The sequence below is a fragment of the Natator depressus genome, chromosome 2, assembly GCF_965152275.1.
Source record: "Natator depressus isolate rNatDep1 chromosome 2, rNatDep2.hap1, whole genome shotgun sequence".
NCBI lineage: Eukaryota > Metazoa > Chordata > Testudines > Cheloniidae > Natator > Natator depressus.
Genome location: NC_134235.1, coordinates 223,735,683 through 223,758,979, shown reverse-complemented (window position 1 = coordinate 223,758,979; position 23,297 = coordinate 223,735,683). Strand labels below are relative to the sequence as shown.

General features: G+C 43.7%; 1 protein-coding gene across 2 annotated transcripts in view; it reads left to right on the top strand.

Annotated features, from left to right (window-relative positions):
• The first annotated feature begins 224 nt into the window (after nt 1-224).
• RSU1 (Ras suppressor protein 1) overlaps nt 225-23,297 on the top strand; it is a 184,545-nt gene continuing 161,472 nt past the window's right edge. For both annotated transcript variants that reach the window (XM_074946014.1, XM_074946013.1), the window contains exons 1-2: nt 225-373; nt 730-841. In XM_074946014.1, coding sequence (XP_074802115.1) covers nt 733-841 — 109 coding nt within the window. In that variant the 5' untranslated portion in view covers nt 225-373; nt 730-732. The remainder of the gene's footprint in view (nt 374-729; nt 842-23,297) is intronic.

Below are 23,297 nucleotides of genomic sequence, written 5' to 3'. Positions count from 1 at the left end.
AGCGCGCAGCCTTGCAGCAGCCGCCTCCGCTACATCCCCTCCCAGCGAGGAGCTCGCGCCGAACAGGCTGGGAAACTCCCTTCCCGCGGCTACACAGTACACCGCATTCCGCTCGCACCCCCGGGCCGGCCATTGGCTGGCTGGCGGGATGCGCGGCCCTGATTGGCCAGCCGGGAGCGGCACATTCCAAGTGGGGGTGGAGCCAGTCCCCGGAGCGATTCGCCTTATATGGGGCTGGGAGCGTTCCACTGCCCGGGGGTTAGTGCGCCTGCGCGCATGGAGTGGGCGGCATCTTAGCAGGGCGTGTCCCGGGCAGTGAGTGTCTCTGTCGGCCCCCCGTTGTCCTGCACGGCCCCGCCCGCCGCACCCACCGGTGAGTGGTCTCGGGGGTCCCCGAGCGGCTCCGCCTTCCGGCCCGGGCGCCCCTGGGGAGTGCGTACCTCAGGGCGCAGGTGTCCCGCTCCCTTGCCGCGCCGGGCCGCCCTGGGCAGGGTTCCCCCGCTGCCCCGGGCGCTGGCAGCTTTGGTGGGCTGTCAGCCGCTTGCCCCGGACACGCGGCCTTGGCTGCGGTCCGGCCTGCAGCCAGGAGCCTCCCGTCTGCCTCCCGCGGCCGGGGCGCCCTGAGCGTCGCATCTCGGCGGGTCGCTGCGCCCTCCGACCCCCCCCCCCCCCGACGGTGGGTGTGTGGGCGCAGCCCCGTCACGTGCGGCTGTTTGTGTTTTGACCCAGGCCATGTCCAAGTCCCTGAAGAAGATCGTGGAGGAGAGTAGGGAGAAGAGCCAGCCGGAGGTGGACATGTGTGACCGGGGCATCTCTAACATGCTGGACGTCTCTGGCTTGTGTAGGTATCTCGAGGGTTTCTGCCAAGAGCACCCCCGTCGCCCTACCAGCAACCTCTGAAATCTGTGATAGAAGCAGGAGGCTGGCTTTTAAGGAGGCCTTTTCAGTAGGACGGACAGTCAAACAACTTATCTGTCTCTGTTAGGATGAACTTGGCCTTTTGCTGTTCAGACTGTTACATTTCAGGCCCACCTTGATTATCATACACATTGTGAAGAGAGTGGTCACTTTGGATGGGCTATTACCAGCAGGAGAGTGAGTTTGTGGGGGTGGGGGGCAGAGGGTGAGAGAACCTGGATTTGTGCTGGAAATGGCGCAACTTGATGATCACTTTAGATAAGCTATTACCAGCAGGAGAGTGGGGTGGGAGGAGGTATTGTTTCATGGTCTCTGTGTATATAATGTCTTCTGCAGTTTCCACAGTATGCATCCGATGAAGTGAGCTGTAGCTCACTAACGCTCAAGCTCAAATAAATTGGTTAGTCTCTAAGGTGCCACAAGTACTCCTTTTCTTTTTGAAAATCAGGTGTCAGTTTCACTGTAGCTCTCAGTCTGTTTCATTTTCTCAGCATTGTGCTAATTGGGTTTCAAACATTGTTTATAAATCTATCTGGTTATTTTTATTATGATAATACCAAGGTACATCAGGTGACTGGGGCTTCATTGTGACCGCTGTAAAGCTTCTGGTGAAGATGCTCTAAGCCAAATGGGAGAGCTCTCTCTCATCCTGCCTCCATAGAGATGGTGGCTGTGGCAGTGGGAGATCTCCCACCAACGTAGTGCTGTCATAAGAACGGCCATACTGGGTTGGACCAAAGGTCCATCTAGCGCAATATCCGGTCCTCCCATAGTGGCCAAAGCCAGGTGCCCCACAGGGAATGGTAAATTTTCAGAATGGAGAGGGGTAACTAGCAGTGTTCCCCAAGGGTCAGTCCTAGGATCAGTCCTATTCAACTTAATCATAAATGATCTGGAGAAAGGGGTAATCAGTGAGGTGGCGAAGTTTGCAGATGTAAACTGCTCAAGATAGTTAAGACCAAAGCAGACTGTGAAGAACTTCAAAAAGATCTCACAAAACTAAGTGATTGGGCAATAAAATGGCAAATGAAATTTAACGTGGATAAATGTAAAGTAATGCACATTGGGGAAAAAATAAGCCCAACTATACATATGATGGGAGGGCTAATTTAGCTACAACTAATCAGGAAAGAGATGTTGGAGTCATTGTGGATAGTTCTCTGAAGACGTCCACACCGTGTGCAGTGGCTGTCAAAAAAGCGAACGGGATGTAAGGAATCCTTGAGGGGCGGGGGGGGGGGGGGGGAGAAAGAGAGAGAATAAGACGGAGACTATCTTATTGCCCTTATATCCACGGTACGCCCACATCTTGAATACTGCGTACAGATGTGGTCCCGTCATCCCAGAGAAGATATACTAGCATTAGAAAAGGTTCAGAGAAGGGCATCTAAAATGATTAGGAGTTCGGAACGGGTTCCATATGAGAAGAGATTAAAGAGGTTAGGACTCTTCAGCTTGGAAAAGAGGAGACTAAGGGGGGATATGACATGAGTGGTGTGGAGAAAGTGAATAAGGAAAAGTTATTTACTTGTTCCCATAGTATAAGAACTAGGGGCCACCAAATGAAATTAATGGGCAGCAGGTTTAAAACAAATAAAAGGAAGTTGTTCTTCACACAGCGCACAGTCAACCTGTGGAATTCCTTGCCTGAGGAGGTTGTGAAGGCTAGGACTATAACAGGGTTTAAAGGAGAACTAGATAAATGCATGGAGCTTAGGTCCATTAATGGCTATTAGCCAGGATGGGTAAGGAATGGTGTTCCTAGCCTCTGTTTGTCGGAGGGTGGAGATGGATGGCAGGAGAGAGATCACTTGATCATTACCTGTTAGGTTCACTCCCTCTTGGGCACCTGGCATTGGCCACTGTCGGCAGACAGGATACTGGGCTGGATACACCTTTGGTCTGACCCGATATGGCCATTTTTATGTTCTTATGAATGAATAGGTAATCATCAAGTGATCCATTCCCTGTCACTCATTCTAAGTTTCTGGCAAACAGAGGCTAGGGACACCATCCCTGCCCATCCTGGCTAATAGCCATAGATGGACCTATTTTCCAAGAATTTATCTGGTTCTTTTTTTAACCCTGTTATGGTCTTGTCCTTCACAACTTCAAAAAGTTCCACAGGTTGACTGTGTACACTTATTTACAGGCGCCAGTTTCTGCTCATGTGAGTCCATTGATTTCAGGGGGCTAGTTGAGTTGTTGCCTGATTGTGCATCTTATACATTATAAACTCATCAGTAGGTTAAACTGCAGTGTAAAAACGACCATGCATTTTTTGTGTTACTTAAAACTACTGCTATTATAAAAAGTGAATTGTTCATGATTTCTCGCTGCTATGTTCTGTAAAGTCACTTTTTCTGCATATGAATTTTTCTAATTGGCCTAATTAAAGGGGTATTTCTGAGCTTTGTTATTCTTCACTTATATGGTGGTCCATAGTACAATCTGTAACACCAACAGTGTTAACCAAATATCAATAGTAGCAAACAAAGCTGTGATTCTGCAAATGGATTTGCATGGATAAATCCCAGTTGACTGCAGGGAGGGCTCCGTGGAGGGTTTTGCCCACCTGTCTTTTGGCTGTAGGACTGCTGCTTGGAAATAATCAAACACTTCTAGTGAACACTGTAATATTAATTTTAAAAATCAATGAGTTGTAGTTTGCCCTAGCTGCTTGGGTAAATGCTTCTATGATGGCTCTATGGCTCTTCTGTGATTGCTGGTGATCAGGACTTTGGCTTTACATTTAATCTAAAATGCATATTAAATTCTAGCATAAACGTTTATTGAATTGATCTTGTTTATGCCAGGGCTGAGTTTGGCCTGGCATCTCCAACAACATACTACTCACTATTGCTGTGGTCTGTTAAATACTCAGTAATTTACTGAATTGTCAGCAGTGCTTCCTGTAACACCTACTGTAGGTAATGGTAGCAAAATCCCTGTTTCAAGCAATGGTAGGGTTGAGAATTAAGACTTTGGGAAGTCAGAAGTTCAGTGGTTTCTAAAGTATTAATAACTGCCAACCTGTCAACTGGAGTTTTATCATTGAAATCAATGGGAGCAGAATGAAGCATATGTGTGCTAGAAACACTGCAGCTGCACTAATGTAATGTAGAGGCTTATTACAGTAATGGAAGGAGTTTTTGTATTGCTATAGTAAATGTATCTAAGAGGCAGTAGCTACGTTGATGGAATAGTTCTTCCATAGACTTGGCACTGGCTTAGGTTGGCCTAACTTTGTCTCACAGGGTGAAGTTTTTCATAGCCCTGAGCGATGTAAGTCGTCCTAAATTTGTAGTTTACATGCTTTTAAAATCCTCAGATATTTGAATTATGCTGGAGGCTGTGTGAACAATAATGTGTGATTACTTGATCTGCACAAATGTGTGTATGAAATCATACAGAAAATAAGATGAAACAAAAGGGAGTCAAACAAGAGGAAAAAGGAGAGAGGTTCTATTCCAAATGATACATATAATGCATAATTCTCCAGAATTGAAAGGCACTGTCAGGTCTAGATCTGTGTAAATAAACTATAAAATAGTTTCTCTTTTATATGCTGACATATGCCATTTTGGGCTAAAGAGCTGGAAACTTTGAATTTTCATATCTGAAAGTCCTACAATAAATTTAATATTGCAGTACTAATGAAATGTGATTATCCATTGGGATAAAATATTCCCCTTATCTTCAGTTCTTCCAAAAAATATTAAACCAGTGTGGAACTTCAGAAAGCGATTTTAAGAATTTAACACACAACTGTACCGTCTATAGACTTTGGCTCCTAAGCTGCTACGCTAGGTGTGTGACTTACTGCAGTTTTGTGTGTCTCATACTCACATATATGGAAGGTCAGTTACATTCTTTCTCTTACATGTGTTCTGGCTCAGACTCATGTTTGGACAAAACAAGAAGAAACAGTTCTGTCTAGGAGGCAAATCTTAATCCCATGGACTACAGACAAATGTGAAATCTGGGTGTAATTCCATGTGGTAGCTATCCATGGCAGCATGTTGTGCCAACGGGCAGGCATATGGGGCTTTAATCAAATTATTCTGTAGATAACTTTGTACATTAACTGTATGCTCCTGATAAGGTGGCGTGGTTTTTTGTGTGTGTTTGTTTTTTTTTTTGCTTTCTTGGGCTGGGAAATCTAAGTGCATTTCTTAATCTAGAATAAAAAATTTCTTTATACATTTACACTGAAAATGCATAATGCTTTACAAGTGTCATGGATGAGACCAAAACATAGACCTAAAATGCAACTGTTGGCATTTATTAAATTAGACCTTTAATAAAGGTTCCATTTGTACTTGGGAACAGGAACACTTATTTTCCCCAAGAAAGGAATACCAGGATTTTGATTTTTCTCATGGTAACAGGAAAACTAAGGATTAGAGAAGCGAGAAAAGATTGTGATCCACTCAGACCTTTTCTTAATTTTCTCTTACAATGTTTTTTTCAGAATTAAACATAAATTAGTAATTGTTTCAGCAAAGAAATCTGAAGCAACTAAAGTTCTATTGAGGGTTCAAGATTTGTACTGTGAGACAAACTGAGGACCTGAGTGTTAATTATCTCCTACAGTAGAACCTCAGAGTTAACAACATTTTTGGAATGGAGGTGGTTCGTAACTCTGAAATGTTTGTAATTCTGAACAAAACATTATGGTTGTACTTTCAAAAGTTTACAGCTGAACATTGACTTAATACAACTTTGGAGCTTTACTATGCAGAAGAAAAATGCTGCTTTCCCTTTATTTTATTTTTTTAGTAGTTTACATTTAACACAGTTCTGTACTGGATTAGCATTTCCCCACCCCCCGGTCTCTGCTGCTGCCTGATTGTGTACTTCGGGTTCCAAATGAGGTATGTGGTTGACTGATCAGTTTGTAATTCTGGTGTTCGTAACTGAGCTTCTAGTGTAATTAATTCAAATATAATGGAACAGGAACTCTTTTTTTTTTTTTTTTTTCCACAATGTGACATTATGCAGAGATTGCTCTCTTCTGAGTTCTCTTTAGATAATGTAATGGTTCATGTAATCAAAACCCATCATTACTTAATGATAAGGAAATTTAAGTTATTTATTGGTTTATACTTAGGCAGATTACTAGTCAGCTGTCATGCTTCAGCACCCATTGTGTCATCTGTTTAGTTAGATAGTATTTGCTAGTTCTGAAAAAACTGTCTGAAAAAATTAACTTTGAAGTCTATCCTTATTGTTGTATCAGCAGCAAGAAAACAAATTTTGTGGTAAGAAAATAATTACCATGTATTAATTAAAAATCCTGAGTTGTAATATGCTAAACTATTTTTGCCAAAAGCAAGTATTCTTCAGTTGTTACATATCTATGGCTTGAAGTAAGTAGCATATATTTCAACTTATAAAATGTTTTGGCAGGTGTTGTCATGTGGTGAAGATACAGTGTTGCATGTTTTTTCTTAGCTTGCAAGCAAATGTTAAGTCTTGGGTAGACGTGCAGTGGTGTTTTGTGAGTTTCTGTGTAGATGTGTCGTAGCAGGAGACTTTGGTCTTTAAGTAATGTCAATTTTTGAAGCAGTTGGTCTCTGAAAACTGGCTAGTGGTGTTGGGCAGTCTCCTCAATCAAGGGATTTCTTGTGTGTTGTCTGAACTCCTTTGTTCCAGTACTGCATTAGATGTGTAAATAAAGTTATACTTCACATATACCCATGTCAAAAGAAAGGGCAACAATGTTGATAGTACAGTAAAAGTTCTGTCTGGCACATTGGAGGAATGCGGGGTGCCAGGTAGTGAAAAATGCAGATTAACTAAGAGGGAGGGAGCTTGGGACTGGGGTTGGGGCACGGGATTGCGGACAGGGCGTGGGCTCTGGGAGGGAGTTTGGGTGCAGGAGGGGGCTCAGGGCAGCAGGTTGGGGCATGGGAGGGGGGTGGAGTGCCGGATCCCAGGGGGCACTCACCTCAGGCGGCTCCCCGCAAGTGGCAACCTCTCCTGGCCACTCCTAGGCAGAGATGCGGCAGGCGGCTCGGTGCTCTGCCCCCACCCCAAGCGCTAGCTCCGCAGCTCCCGTTGGCTGGGAACTGCAGCCAGTGGGAGTTGAGGGGGTGGTGCCTGTGGGAGGAGGCAGCATACAGAGCTGCCTGCCGCACCTCTGCCTCGGAGCAGCTGGGGTAGGCCACAGCATGTGGGGAGCTGCCTGAGGTGAGCACCCCCCAGATTCAGCACCCTGCACCCCCTTCTGTGCCCTAACCCCCTGCCAGCCCCACACCAACCAGACTATAAACCGGAATTTCAATGAAGATCAGAAATGCTGGTTTATAGAACTTTCTGGTTTTTGAAGTGCCAGATAAAACAGCTTTACTGTAACTTGTTTTACTCTTAAATGTTAATTTTTGCCGGTTAGTACGCAGGCAGCATTGTATTAAGGTTCTCTTGTTTTGTTCGTGTTACATCCTCTCACAGGGAGTTCACATAGTAACTTTGGCATAGTTGTTCTGTCTAGTGTAGTATAGTGATAAAATTGAATGGCCTTGTGATATTACAATATGGTATCTTCTAAGAGTCACTGAGAATCTTTGGCACTGTAGTGGCATTGTTATAATGCCCACAATGTCTTCCTTAGTTATTTCCTTCATGTTGGTGGTATTTGGACCAGCAATATTTTATCTTGGCTCCACATGTGTGTGGAGCTTGCCTGTTAATTTCCTTTTTTTTAAAGGAAAAGCACTTTTTCTTCAGTGTTAGCTGTTGTGTTAAACTAAGAATGAAGGGGAAAGGAAGGCTGGAGGGGTGGAATAAAAAATTGACTTTCCAGGGTATCGGGAACTGAGGCATAATAGGCACAGCTTCAGTATGCTCTCCCTGCCCCCTGGGTTGGGGGGGGGGCAGGAAGGTGTGTGTTTTTTTGTTTGATCGTGGAGAGGAGGTGAGACTTCTTGTAGGGCAGAGCAGTAGTTCTTGCAAGTGCTAGTGTTATGACCCTCCCACGCCTGCAGTTTGAATTGAAAGGAGCCCGATTTAGCCTCTAGCATAGGTATTTAGTTGCCTACGTTTGTATTCTGCGAATCTGGCAGATTTCCATTATAACCAATATTTTATCCACCGTTATTGCAAGTCAACAAGTCTTTTAAATCTGTGTCTCTGAAAGACTTGTTTCTAGATAGTGCTTATGTCCAGGATAACCCACCTGTTCATTGGGTGGAACTCCTTCCATATGGCCTTCAGCAATGACTCTGCCTTTGATTTAAGGTCCTACTTTATGAGCTTTTCACTTCTGCTTGTGGCCTTAAGATCCTAGCACAATATAAATGTTAACATTTACCAGAGCTCCATAGCAGAGCGTTCTCTCTCCTTTGCATTAGCCCCCTCTCCCTTGTATGGCTGTAACTTAAAAAAGAGGTTTCATTATGTTTAGCTGCTGAACCTTAGCTCTTCCCCTTGGATGCTTGCAATTACAGTAGGCTTTTCAGTGGCAGAAATAACTGCAGTTTTATAAATCACTAAAGGTGCACATCTGAGGTAACAGCAAAGCTTAGAGATTTTAAAAGTACAAAATTCAGTCCTGTGTATCTGGCTTACGGCATCTGAACATTTAAATAATTAACAGGGTAACCATCAGAGCCCCCCAAATCCCTTCTGCTGTAGGTGTCAAACTTCAACAAGTAAAAGAAGAACCGTGACTCTCATCAGCAGTCTAGTGAAATACAACCTAGATGGAGCATTTTAAGTGGCTGTGGTTGAGTGTATAGGGAGTTATTGAGGGGGAAATAAAATTGAAAGAGTGAATTTTGTAGTTAGTTCTGAATTCTGTAAGGTCCATGGCTGCTTGAAGTGAGTCCAGTGTTGCAGCTCAGCTATTGTGACAAATCTGTCTCAAACTTGTCTGATGGTTTGATAGTTCCAGTGGAACATAGCTGTCAAGGGAGGCTATAGTCATGGAAGAAGCAGTGATCTCTCAGGTTGATTGTCCCAATCACATGAGCTTAGAATCATAGACGTGTAGGACTGGAAGGGACCTTGTGAGGTCGTCTTCTCCAGTTCCCTGCTCTTGGGCAGGACTAAGTATTCTGTAGACCGTACTTGACAGGTTTTTTTTTTTTTTAACTTGCTCTTAAAAACCTCCAGTGATGGAGATTTTACAGCCTCCCTAGGCAATTCATTCCAATGTTTTAACTACCTTGACAGGAAGTTTTTCCTAATGTCCAACTTAAACATCTCTTGCTGCAATTTAACCCCATGGCTGCTTGCTCTATCCTCAGAGGTTAACAATTTTTTTTCACCCTCCTCTATGATGAGCAGAGAAATGGCTGCTCATCATATAGCCTCTTGGAAGCAGGATAAGAGAACTTGGTGATAGTGATATAAAGAGGGCCAGGAGGGTGAGCATGGGTGTAGTTCTTGTGTCTATGGACTGGAGAAGACCATCCACCGGAGCAATAAATGCTGCATCTGCACCTTGTCCTGGCCTTTGAACCCTGACTAAGGTCTAGACTACTGTAAGCTGAAAGGTAGCATTGGGGTTATTTGCTAGCTTGCTTAGAAAAGAGAGGATAGATACTATGTGATAGACTAAGTGACCAATTTACAAGAAGAGCAATATGGAAAAACAGCTCCTTTCCGATGTCATTGTATTTCCTGAATGCTGTTATGCTATCTAGTGTTGTGGCTGCATATCAAAAGACCCTAGCTAGAGAAATGAACACGCACAATTTGACAGGGTTGTGGTGTTAGAACTCTTCTTTCTCAATTTCCTGACTCTTGTGTAATTTAAAATCTCAATCTTAGTACAGAAATAACAGCTTTTTGGTCTTTATTTTCCTTGGCCTACAAGGGAAAGACAAATGTTCCTCAAAGAAAAGGCACTGGCTATGCAGTGCTTGAACCTCATACAGCAAGTAGAAAGATTTCTCTTCACCTCTGGGTTGAAAACAAGAAGGAGAAATTTCAACCCAAAAGATACTTTAAGAATACAGTCAGCAAGAAAACTAAGGGTGTGGAACACGAAGTGATACTTCAACCATTGGTAGTCCTACTTTGATGCTATAATTGTTTCTACTGCTGGAGGCTGCCTAGAGACTGCAGTCAGCATTGGGAACCCCATTGTGCTAGGTGCTATATAAACACATAGGAAGAAACTCTTCCCAAAGATCTTATGATTTTAAGATGAAACACAAGTTTGTGATAAATGCTAAGATGAAGGAGGAAGAAGAGAATAAGAGTAATAATTTTATGCAGCTGGAGGCCAACTTGATGGTTCTGAACCATCCTGTTGGCCTTGAGTAAGACACTTAAGGTATGTCTACGCTGCAGTCAGGAGTGTGTGATTGCAGCATCCTGGGACATCCTAAGCTAGCTTTAACCTGGCAAGGGTGCGTACCAGTAGCAGAATATCTGCAGCAGTAGAGCCTTCATCAGGGGCTGTACAAGCCCACCTGGCACCTTAGGCTTACTTGAGCAGCCATCCCATACTGAAGTCTATGCTGCCATAGTTTAACTGCTATTGGTACGTGAGCTAGCTAGACCCACATGCATAAACAAGCACCTCAAACTGCCTACTAGGAAAGCAGAAAGTCTACAAGGAGCAGAGGAAGGGATGGATCAGCAAGGAGCGCTAACTCAAGGATGTCAGAAAGTATGGGGAGAAGTGAGAACTACCAAAAGCCAAGCAGAGTTAACCTTGCAAAGACAATTGCAACCAATAGTAAAAGGTTCTTTAGCCATATATCTAATAAGAAAACAAGGAAAGAAGTGGTAATGCTGAGCACTGAGGATGGGGTGGAGATGAAAGATAATCTAGTTGTGATCCAACACCTAAATGAATACTTTACTCTTCTTAAAAACTAAGGCAATGAAGAGTTGTGGGCAGTGGCAGGGTGGCTAATGGAACAAGAATATGGAAGTAGATATTGCCACATCTGAGGAGAAGCCAAACTCAGACAGTGTAATTAAATTGGGGGCGGGATAATCTCCCTCAAGAATATTGAAGGAACTAGTATATGAAATTGCAAGCCCAATAGCCTTTGTAATGAATCTGTAAACTCAGAGGTTGTACCTATATTTTAAAAAAGGGGTGGGGGGGAAAAAAGTGATTTGGAAAACAGGCCCATTAGTTTGATCTCATTTGTGTGCAAGGTTCTAGAACAAATTTTGAGTGGTTAATGAGATATAGTAGAACCTCAGTCACGAATACCAGAGTTACAAACTGACCAGTCAACCACACTTCTCATTTGGAACCAAAAGTATGCAATCAAGTAGCAGCAGAGACCCCCCCTCAAAAAAGCAAGTACAGTACTGTGGTAAACATAAACTATTAAAAAAATAAAGGGGAAGCAGGATTTTTTTGTGTGTGTAGTAAACTTTCAAAGCAGTATTAAGTCAATGTTCAGTTATAAACTTTTGAAAGAACAACCATAACATTTTGTTCAGAGTTATGAACAACCTCCGTTCCCGAGGTGTTCATAACTGATCACCATGTGTGGGGTCAGAAGGAATTTTCCCTGAGGTCATATTGACGGAGACCCTGGGTGGTGGTTTTTTGTTTTTGTTTTTTGTTTTTTGCATTCCTCTGCACTGGAGGGTATGCGTCGCTTGCTGGTTTGAGCTAGAGTAAATAGTGGATTTTTCTGTAACTTGAATTCTTTAACCCATGATTTGAGGACTTCAGTAACTCAGCCAGAGGTTATGGGCTTATTACAGGAGTGGGTGGGTGAGGTTCTGTTGTTTATGCTGTACAAGAGGTCAAACAAGATGATCATGATGGTCCCTTCTGACTTTGAAGTCTGAGACTGAGATTAAAGCTAGTTTAGGTGTATCTTCATGTGCTGCAGTCACACCTCTGGCTGCAGTGTAGACATGCCACTAGTTCAGCAGTTCCCAAACTGGGTTGCAACCCCAAATGGGGTCACGTCATCAGCAGATGGGGTTGCAGCGATTCCAAGTGTGTGAAGGATGCCATTTTGCTTCACACAGCATGACCTTGGATATACAGTGCATGCAAGGTCACACTGCATGGCGGAAGCCATTTTGCTCTACAAAGTGGCATCCTCCACGTAGCGTGACCTTGCACGCTCCATACATACGATGTCATGCTGTGCAGAGGATGCCATTTCGCTCTTCCAAATGGCATCCTCAATGCTATCTGGGTGGAAATAATTAAAGTGGGGTAGTGCCAGCAAAAAGTTTGAGAACCCCTACCTTTGTCCCTTATCTACATTTACTTTCCAAATGTGTACTTATGCATACTTCATTTATCACAGCAAGTAAAATTAAGCATATGGATATGTTTTCAGGATTGGGGCCTTAGTTCTCTTGCCTCAGTTTCTATTTGTGAAATGGGGGAAATACTAAATGTCTGATTATGAAGCCCTCAGGGCAGGGACCATCTCTCACAATGTTTGTGCATTAACTAGTGCAATGGGTCCTCTAGGTGCCACTGGCATACAAATAATTATTAAAATATATTTTAGTTGCTGATTTCTTATAGACCTCACAGTAAGCTTTTGGGTATCGTACTAGTTCTTTTCTGTGTATTAAATGATCTTCTTGAGTAAGCCAAAATAGATCAGAACATTATTTCATTCTGTTTGTCACTCTAAAACATGTCTACTTTTAAATCCGTGCCTATAATGATTCAGTATCTGGACGAAAAAGATCTGCTTCCATTACCACTCTTACACTGGCTTTTTAACCTAATAAGTCATAGGCGCCAACTCCGTGCGTGATCTGGGGCTGGAGCACCTACGGGAAAATACCGCAGCCCCCCAGTGCCTCCCACCCACTGGCAGGCCCTGCTGATCAGCATGCGCCCTCCCCCCCCCACCCCTTCCCCGTACCTGCCTTCCACCCGCCACAGTCAGCAGTTTCGTGGCATGCAGGAGGCTGTGGGGGAGGGCGGAGGAGCGAGGATGCAATGCGCTGGGAGGAGGGGGCGGAACTGGGTGGGAAGAGGCGGAGTAGGGGTGGGAAGAGATGGGGTGGGGCCTTGGGGGAAGGGGCAGAGCCGGTGGTCAAGCACCCGTTGGCACTTTGAAAAAAGTCAATGCCTGTGATACCAGTGGTCCTGTGTCCAGCATTAGTAGTAACAAAATGATTATGAATCACAAGAGTTGAGTATATAAACAGTCAGAAAATAGCATTGCAAAAGACCTGTTGGGTCATCTAGTCCATCCCCTTTCCTGTATAGGATTGTTCCCGAGGATGTATTTTTCCAGTGCTTTGTCTAGCCTACTTTTCAAATGACTCATGATAGGGTGTGTTGTTTTTTCCATATGTCGACAGCCAATAGTAATTTAATACAATGTGACTTGACATTTATTCAAAAGAGACAGTAGTTGAGTAAACTGCTTGTTGTCTCTATTTATGAACTGCTGGTGTAAAGATACTAGAACTGTAAGCAAAAGTAGCTAGGCACAATGGAAGCAGAGGCCAGGCATAACATAATTAGGCAGCATTAACTTAAGCCCTCCATTTTAATTTACCCATTTTGATAGAGTTAATATAAAGAAAAATGAGAATAGTACAAGAACCCTGTTACAATCAAGAGCCTAATGGTTTGTCTTCTGGTAAGTGTACTTGTAAGGTACATGTTCTGTAACTTTGCTAAAGCAGATGTAAAGAACCTCACTCACCATTAACACAAGAACAAAAAATACTGCCATTAACGGGGTATTTGCAATTCCACTCTGAATTTGAGAGTATTGGTGACTGCTCCATAGTTAAGATGGCCACTAACTCACCATTGTAAACCCAACTTTTATTCTTCCTCATCCCTCATTTTCCCCACCAAAGAAACCCGTTTCCCTGAAATTTCCGGAACCACCTCTCATCCCTAGGTAGGATTTTTCTGAGGCTTGACCAACCTTTCCTCTCCCCTTCACCCCCCCCCCCCATGTCTTCAGTTCTATTGTCTCTCTTGCTAGGGCATGCCAAGTGTGTTTGGGGGTTTAACTGTGTGCATGTGTGCGCTATATACATCTATTTTATATAAACATTCCTTTACAATAACATTACACTAAGATTAGCAGGAAAGTACTGTCTAGAGACTCATGAGGGACTGTGAAGAGTAGGCATAGGAATGCTGGGGGGAAGGGACCTGGAGGGAAAGAGCAAGGTTTTTTGTTTTGTTCTTATTTTTCCAAATATATTTATATATATATATATTGACCATAATACACAAAGCAAATAAACTGGCTTAGGATAAAGGGAGGGGAGGGAAAGTGACTTATCTATCTTCAGGGGCTATGTGACCTCTTAAAGTCAGCCCAAATTGCTTTGAATGTTTTGGGCATTCCCTTTGTGTGGAATGTCAGTCGTTCGTTAGCTGCAAGGTCAGCCATATCACTGAGCCAGGCATCAATATTTGGTGGGGATCAACTTTTCCATTTTAGCAGGATTCATTTTTTAGCGACCAAAGCTCCACGTTGGAACCACACTGCCTTATTACTAGGTAATCTTCAGGGATCAGGAGGAATAGATCCAAGAATGAAACTTAAGGGGCAGGACTCCAACTTAGCATCCAGTGTCAAATTGGTCCTTTGACCCACCTCATACCAGCAATTTTTGATACAGGGGCTCTCCCAAAATACATGAGGTAAGGTGGCACCAAGGGATTTAGATTTACAATAGCAGGCAGCATTTGAGGCCCATCACTGTTAGCCTATATGGGGAAGAACAAGCGTGCTATGTCTTATCCATCCTGGTAGCAGGGTTAGGAAGTTCACAGGACCAGAGCAGAAAGCAAAGGGTTATTGGAAGACCAAGTTTGTAGCCCTCATAGTTGCAGAGAAAAGTTTGAAAATGTGAATCCTAGAGATTCTAAAACCAGAAGGCAAAGTTTAAAAAAAAACCAAAATATATTATTTGGTTTAAATTCTGTGAAATCTTCAGATTCATGCATGGGGATGCATGAAAGGCAATTATGTCTGGGTCTGGGGAGGTCTGAGATAAGTGAAGGTGGAGTTTTTTTTATCCACACCAAAAACTTAAATGTTAAGGTCAAGATTGTGAAAACCAGGAAACTGTTAGACTGCTAAAGCCAAATTTAGGCTTCTGAATAAGTGGCCTGATTTTTCAAAGATGCTGGGTTGGTGTATAGGCTCCTCACCTGCAGTCCTCTGCTCTGATTGTCTTAAGGCCCACTGAAAGCAGGGCTCTCCTCCTTTGGGGAGGGGGTGGCTTGATGGGCTATATAGTGTCTTTCACTTCTAGGTTAGTGGTTTGAATCCAGGCTAAGATTAAAGTAACTGAAAGCTACCATCTTTTGACCTCTGGTCATTGTTCTATATGTAGAGCCCTACCAAATTCACAGTCCATTGTGGTCAATTTCACAGTCATAGGATTTTAAATTTCATGATTTCAGCTATTTAAACCACAAATTTCATCGTGTTGTATTTGTAGGGGGGTCCTGACGCAAAAAGGAGTTGGAGGTTGCAAGGTTATTGTTTAGGGGGCTGCAGTATTGCTACCCTTACTTCTGTGCTGCTGTTGGAGTGTGGCGGCTGCTGGCTGGGATCCCAGCTCTGAAGGCAGAGCTGTCGCCAGCAGCAGCACAGAAGTAAGGATGGCATGGTATGATATTGCCACCCTTACTTCTGCGCTGCCTTCAGAGCTGGGCAGCCACAGAGTGGCAGCTGTTGGCCAGGCGTCCAGCTCTGAAGGCAGCGCAGAAGTAAGGGTGGCAATAGTGTAACACCTCCCCCCCCCCCCCAAAATAACCTCGTGACCCCCTTGCAACTCCGTTTGGGGTCAGGACCCCCAATTTGAGAACCGCTGATCTCCCCAATGAAATCTGTATAGTAGAGGATAAAAGCACACAAGACCAGATTTCTCGGGAGGAGACTAGATTTCACAGTCCAGGATGCATTTTTTTTTTTTCATGGCCTTGAATTTTGTAGGGCCCTATCTATATGGAATGACTTTCTAGTGGACAAGTATACACACTGCAGAACCACAGTCACTGCAATATAGATCCTAGCTGGTAGACTGAACCTGGAAAGTGAACTGCTCCTGGTGGTAGAGCCGATTGCCATTGGTCAGAGTTGAGTCATTGGTGGGGGAGTATTGGTGGAGAAGCTGATGGCAGGAGTATACCTGCTTTGTGAATATAGGACTTCAGTCTCCCTTTGTGGCTGTTAATTGGGCACCTTTCAAGTGGTGAGCTGACTAAACTATATATCAAACATGAAGACTTTTCCTTTTCAGCACACCTGATATCTTGGATTAGAATAATAAAAGTTAAGAAATTAGGAATGAGGTATGCATAAGTAACCCCTATAAACAGGTATTGGTGATTTCATTTTGAGATGTCTCAACCCAGGAATGCGTTCACTAGATTTCAGTGAAATAGCCATTTCGGTTTTAAAATAAAAAGAATCAAAAGTTGAAATATTGTGATTTTTATTTTTATATCAAATGCTTTCCATTCTAAAATTTGAAAATATTGTCACGTTCAGAACAAAATGCTTTTTGTTCAAAAATGGTTGTTCCCTTCCATGAAAATAGTACTTACAAAACAAGACCCTTTTTGAAAAACTAATAAAATGTTAAATTTTTAGTGTTCTGTGTTGTACAGCTGCTTTGAAAATACAGTTTAAGTGAATGTGTTGCCTGGCTTTAGAATACTTCAAAAATGAAGCTAGAATGCCATCTTGTGGCTCTGGTAGCTTGATGTTCCTAGAATAGTTACAAAGGCATTGACTGCTTCAGCAGGTATATGAAGGACACAGCAGAGGGAGTTTTTGTGGCAGTATGAAGTTTTTTCTGTTTTTATTTTCAGATTTCTTAATATATTTGCAGCCTGATACAATATTATCTGAATTGGTCAGGGCCTTGATCTATAGTTTAATAAAGATAATTTCAGGCAGAGGTTGAATAGATGCACAAAGTACGTGGTTAGCTTTCCTTATATTAGTAGAGAGGGTGAATAAAATGGCATCAGTTGCCCCTACTCTCTGTGGTAACTCATTTCAGGGACTGCTGCACCAAATGTTTCTGCCACTGTGTTGCAGAGGAAATCTTTAGAACCAGGTTGTCCCAGATTTTAAAGCAGGGTGCTCTGGAATGATCCTCTTCCTCATGTGATAGGAAAAAACTGCATCTTATAATTGTAATTCATGTTACAGTTTTAAAATGCTTGTCATAATATTAAGTATTAGCCGTTCTGTACAGTAAGGCTGTGTATGATGGCTAATGTTCTTGTCTGCCCTTTTTTTCCCCTCACCAGTTATCTGATCCTAATATTCATAGCAATTGCCTTTGCAGAATCTTTTTGTCCTCCTATTCTTGGTGAATTACTGAAGAGAGATCTTTGTTTTAAGGGTCTCTTTGAGAATAATTTAGGGTGAGTGTCCTGTGTTTCCTTCTCCTTTTCTTCCTGCTCCTCTTCCTCCCAAGCCCATTAAATGGTTGAGTGAACTATTACATGTCCAGGCCTTAGAAATGAAATTTTCATGATGCTTCTTTTAGGCTCCCATTTCTCTGGTTGGTTCCTGGGTTTGAAAATTCAACTTGGCAGAAATAACCTTTCACGGGTTAGGGCCGTCTTATACAAAATCACGTTCTCATAAGTGGTGACCACCCCCCCACCACCACATTTATAGCCTTTATACTGAAGATAATTTTCCAGACATGAACATATGTAAATCTATGCTGTGCTGTGCTTCTAAAGATATACATACCTCCAGTTCTAGTGTATAAATTCCAGCTTGAGGAGACATACCCACACTAGCTATGAGGGCAGGTCTACACTACAGCACTAAATCAGTGTAGCAGCACTGCTGTAGCACATCAGGTGAAGACAAGTTATGCCAAGGGAAGAGCATCTCCCACCAACATAGTGCTGGTGTGGACAGTGCTTAGGTTGCTGTAACTTGTGTCGTTTCAGGGGGCGAGGGTGGTCTTTTTCACACCCCTGAGCGATGTAAGTTACATCAACTTAAGTGATAGTATAGACCAACTCTGAGTGAGCTAGTGCACTAAGATATCAGTGTAGCTGTCGTGATGGGAGGAGCCACTTCAACCAGTGGTTCTCAATCGGGGTATGCGTACTCCTTGGGGTATGCAGAGGTCTTCCAGGGGGTATGTCAGCTCATCTAGATACAGTATTTGCATGGTTTTACAACAGGCTAAAGGAATAGACTCAATGTGGAGAAAAACGTAATTGTTGCTGTTGCTTCACTGCCTCCCAGAATGACCAGCCTCAACTGAAAAACAGGCTCAAGAAGCACACTGAAATGCAAGTACAATATTTATATTCCAATTGATTTATTTTATAACTATATAGTAAAAAAAAGAGTGATTTTTTCAGTAATAGGGCTGTGACACTTTTGTATTTCTTGTTTGATTTTTGTAAGCAGTTAGTTTTTTAAGTGAAGTGGAAGTTGGGGTATGCAAGACAAATCAGATTCCTGAAAGCGGTACCATAGTCTGGAAAGGTAGAGAACTACTGACTGACACCATAAGCATGTACTCAGGTTGGCTAGCCCTTCCTGCCACTCGTGCTGGTACAGATACACCCGTGCTAGCTCTCATCAAGCGTATCTCCTTGAGCAGGAATTTATTTCCCATTGTAGTGTAAACATACCCTTAATCTGCAGACAGCTCCAGTGCTGCTGCTCAAAGCTTTCCCAAGCTGCAGCATTCTGAAAACCATCCAGTACTGGAAGTTTTCATTGCTGCTCCTCAACTTTCTAAGTGAGGTTTTGGGACAGTAGAAGAACAGACAGGAATCAGGCTAATTTCATAGCTTTCTCAAGCAACAGCACTATGAGCAGCAGCAGGAACTGGAGCTATTCACTGTGAAGAAGATTTCATGACTGGGGTCAATGTATAGCAGGCAGTTCTGCTGCCACGTGGTTAAGGGAGGAACAGAGTATTGGAGATTCAACCTCATAGTAACGAGGAGGCTCTTGGATGGGAAGAGGGTCCTTTTCTCTAGCAGCCAGAATAGCAATGGGTGGAATGAGCACTGTTCAAATTTACTGGAAACCTATTAGCCAGAACCTAATACAAAAGACAGGAGCAAAGTCCAGGAACAGTACTTAAGATTTTAGCACCCTTTCTTTTCTCGTTGGCTAAGGAGAAGGGATGTGTCAGTAGCCTTTTTCAAACTGTACTTTGGTGAGGAGGATAATTCTTAAACTGTTGGGTTTCTGGTAAATTTCTTTTAAATCTTGCAAGTGGATTGGTGTGAAGAATGTGTATAGAGTGGGAATGGAGTTAATAGGGGTCGGAGGGAAAGATTTCTGGGGATAAACTAGAAAAAAAGTACAGTATGGGGGAAGATGGGGTGAGGAAAGACAAAGTATGGGGAAGTAGGTAGATAAAACACAAAAATAGAGGTTAGAAAGGGGGAAAAGAAGGAAAGACTGAAAATAATTGAGGCCTGGTCTACACTACAAAGTGAGATCAACGTAAGTTGTTGCGTCAACTATTTGTGCTTGTGTCTGCAGTCGGATGTCTTCTAGTGAGGTAAAACCCCCGTTATGGTGACACAGTAATGCCACTTCCCCAAACGACATTGAGCAATGTGGTTGACGCAGTGCAATGTAAACACTGTGTGACCTACGTTGACCTTAACAGTCCTCCAGCAGCTGTCCCACAATGCCCAACAGCGACTGCTCTTGTCTCAGTTATGAACTCCATTACCCGAGGGCACAGAGCCCAGAAGCCAGCCACTCTGCCCAATGCCCCTGAATATTTTTGAATTGCCCTTTCCCGATTGCCCAGTTTGGTGAGCATACCCAGCAGCTCTTGCTTGTTGCAACTGCCCAACTGACCATGCCAGCTAGACACATACCTGCCTGGAGTAGACTGGAGATATTGGATCTCTTGGGCCTGTGAGGAGGAGAGGCTGTGTAGGTGCAGCTATGGACTAGTCATAGAAATAGGGACATCTGCGAAAAGATTGCACAGAGGATGCAGGCGAGGGGTGCAACAGGAATTGGCAGCAGTGCTGTGTGAAGGCAAAGGAACTGTAGGAGGCATGCCACAAGGCCAGGGAGGCCAACAGTTGATCTCGTGTCAAGACCACGCTTACAATGAGCTTCATTCCATACTTGGCAGAGACCCAACCAGCACCTCACTGTGGGTGCCTCAGTGGAACCCAGGACAGACCTCCTCACTGTTCACAGCAGAGGAGAAACACCTGCGAGTGGCTAGCTATGCTATGCCACAAGCCAGGATCTGTTTGAGACTCCATACAGTCTAGCCAGTCCCGCCAACTGAGCATGGATGAGCCTGATGAAAGGAAAGGAACCTCACGCAAGTGTGTGCATGCATTCTTCCTTAAAAGGGGCACATTTGAAGATGGCACCCAACCCAACATCAAGTTAGCAGGAAACAGGTGTCTACATTGTTTCTCTCCTATGAGAAGGGGTAGAGGTACATCAGAGGTAATTATCTGTTTTTCATTATCTATGGGATTAGGTCAGGGGAAGGCATGTGGAGCAGTTTATGTATATAGGGATGTCCTTTGTGTCCTCCGGAGAGATCTTGATGAAACTTCCATGGAGGCACTCTGCAATTCTCTCGTGGAGGTTTCTAGGGATGGCTTGTCTTTATTTTTTTTCCTCTGCAGTAGGACACTTTGCCATCCATTCTGTGATAACTTTGGCAGTCACCATTTCAGGAAACAGGCTGGTGGCAGATGGGACTGGTGGCTTTGGGATGCTAGCAGCAGCTGTGCTTTCTGTACCTTTGTGGCCCTTGAGTGAGACACTAGCTAAAATCACCACTGCCTAAGGAAAAACGTCAGCATTCGGTGCCACTGTTTTGTACTTGTAACCATGGAAACAGGGCCAAAATTTTATTATTTTTGTGACCGAACAATTCCCTCCTCATTTTGTCACCTTGCTCCCTGGTGAGCCATACTCACCATGGCTGCAGTTGGAGAGCTGTGCTGTGCATAGGCACTCCAAAGCTGAAGTGTCAGTAAGCGTGTCTTATTTAAACTCCTATGGGAATAAGGGAAGAGAGTTACAGAACTGATATTTCAGTTTCCATTGTGACTGTAAATACAATGATACATTTGTCTGTTTTTATCAGTAGCTTCTGCCATTGCAGCTTTGAGAGGTCCCCACTCTGGAACATCTGACCCTGATGAAGAGAGAGAAGCTGACTAGAGAGGGCATATTCAAGATCCTGCAAGCCAGGGATGCATCAGACTGTCAAGAGGGCCAGGGGAGGGGTTTGTAAACATAGGAGGCAGCCTGGAAAGAAGTCCCAGCAGGAAAAGGAGAGGGACATGAATCAGGACATAATGGGGCTTCTGAGGCAGCAAACACAAGTGCTGCAGATCCGTGTTGACCAAGAGGTCATAGAATATCAGGGTTGGAAGGGACCTCAGGAGGTCATCTAGTCCAACCCCCTGCTCAAAGCAGGACCGATCCCCAATTAAATCATCCCACCCAGGCCTTTGTCAAGCCTGACCTTAAAAACTTCTAAGGAAGGAGATTCCACCACCTCCCAAGGTAATGCATTTCAGTGTTTCACTACCCTCCTAGTGAAAGTTTTTTTTTTTCCTAATATCAAACCTAAATCTCCCCCACTGCAACTTGAGACCATTACTCCTTGTCCTGTCATCTGCTACCACTGAGAATAGTCTAGATCCATCCTCTTTGGAACCACCTTTCAGGTAGTTGAAAGCAGCTATCATATCTCCCCTCACTCTTCTCTTCTGTAGACTAAACAATCCCAGTTCTCCCAGGTCCAGTAGTCACATGCTTGCCTTTCTTTGCAGTCAATGGAGAACTCCATTGCAGCAGCTTTCTATACCCTCCAACATTCCACAGAGCCTCTTGGGCTGCATCCCTACCACCCCTCACTGGGGGACAGTAAGGAAACCTTCAGCATCACACATAATGACCTGAGAGCCATGACTGTATGTTTTTCAGAAATGAACTGAAATGGACATGGATGTTTTCTGCTGTTCTAATTTTAAAATGCTGTTCTGTTAATTTATTGTGTTTGCATTGTATGGTTTTTAATTACACATTGTTTTTTGCGCTGTTTTTGGTATGTAACTTTTATTTTTTGGAAATAGTCATCTTTCTGACTTAACACATACTACCAAATCCCGAGCACTACTCAAAGCACATATTACTTGTAGTGGAACAGGACCACAGAACTCATTGGTTCAGTTAGAAACAATGTTAAAATTATAAATGTACAATAAGCACTGCATAACTGATGGATTCATTAAGTCAGTATGATTTTCATAAATGTACACCAAGTGTTACACAATTCCTTGCAGCCCCTGAAACTTCAGGGCTGCATTCATCACCATCCAGCGCAGCACATTACTTTATTTGACTTTTAAAGTGCTCTTTCAAGGCCTCTCTCAGCTGCATAGTTCTGCGTTGAGCTATTCTGATAGCCCTTGTTTCTGGCTGTTCAGTCAGCAGACAGCTGCTCCGCCTCTGCTGTCCCATCCTGCAGCAACTCTCTTCCCTTTGTTATGGAGTTATGATGCAGAACATAGAAGGGAGCCATAACCACTGGGATATTTTTCTTGCTGAGATCCAGTCTTGTCACTAAACACCGCCAGCATTCCTTCAATCTGTTGAAAACATATTCAGCTGTCATTCTGTTCTTGCTGAGCTGGTAGTTGACTCTTCCTTGAAGCTGTCAAGGTAGCCAGGATACGGCATTATTTATTTAGCGTGTGCATAGTCATCTAGCCAAGCGATGGCATCTTCAGTGGTGTGATGCAGTTCTTCTAGGCCACCGCTGAACCTCGTTAGCAGGCATTCATTGACAATGTGTGTCATCGTCTGTGTTGTGCTGCAATTGCACAAAGGGCTGTCACGAAGGCTCCAGCAATACTGGTTGGCTGCACAGAGACCTTGCCTGGTCTGGAACCTGTTCAACAGGGACAATTGGCAATGGGGCAGGTCAAAACCAGGCAGGCAAATTGCAGGGTCAGTGACAAGGGATTGATTGGGGATTATAACAGATCCATTCCTCTCACCAGAGTGTTTCCGCCCTAACATCCTGGCATGGCAGATGAGACAGTAATAGGCGACATGATGGCAAACGTGCAGCTAGTGGTTTTAAAAAGGTCATTGTGCAGTGACAGGCTTGAGTTGGCGTGTACTTTCTCTAGTAACGTGCCAGTGGCAACCTGTTGTCCGAAATGAGGAAGAGCAATATTGCTCAGAACTGGAACTGCCATGGGAATGGAGTCGCACGCAGGGTGCCAGAGATGATACGCATGGTGGCATGTAACTGCATATCCACCCGTTTGGTGTGTGACGATTGACTCCAAACTGGTAGGTAGTACTCCGCCACTGAATGTGAGGTGGCAAGAGCTGATGTGCTCCAACTTTGTGGACGAGCACCCTGTGACGAATCTGCCAGTTTGCTAAGATTGTTGCACATCTTGACTTCAG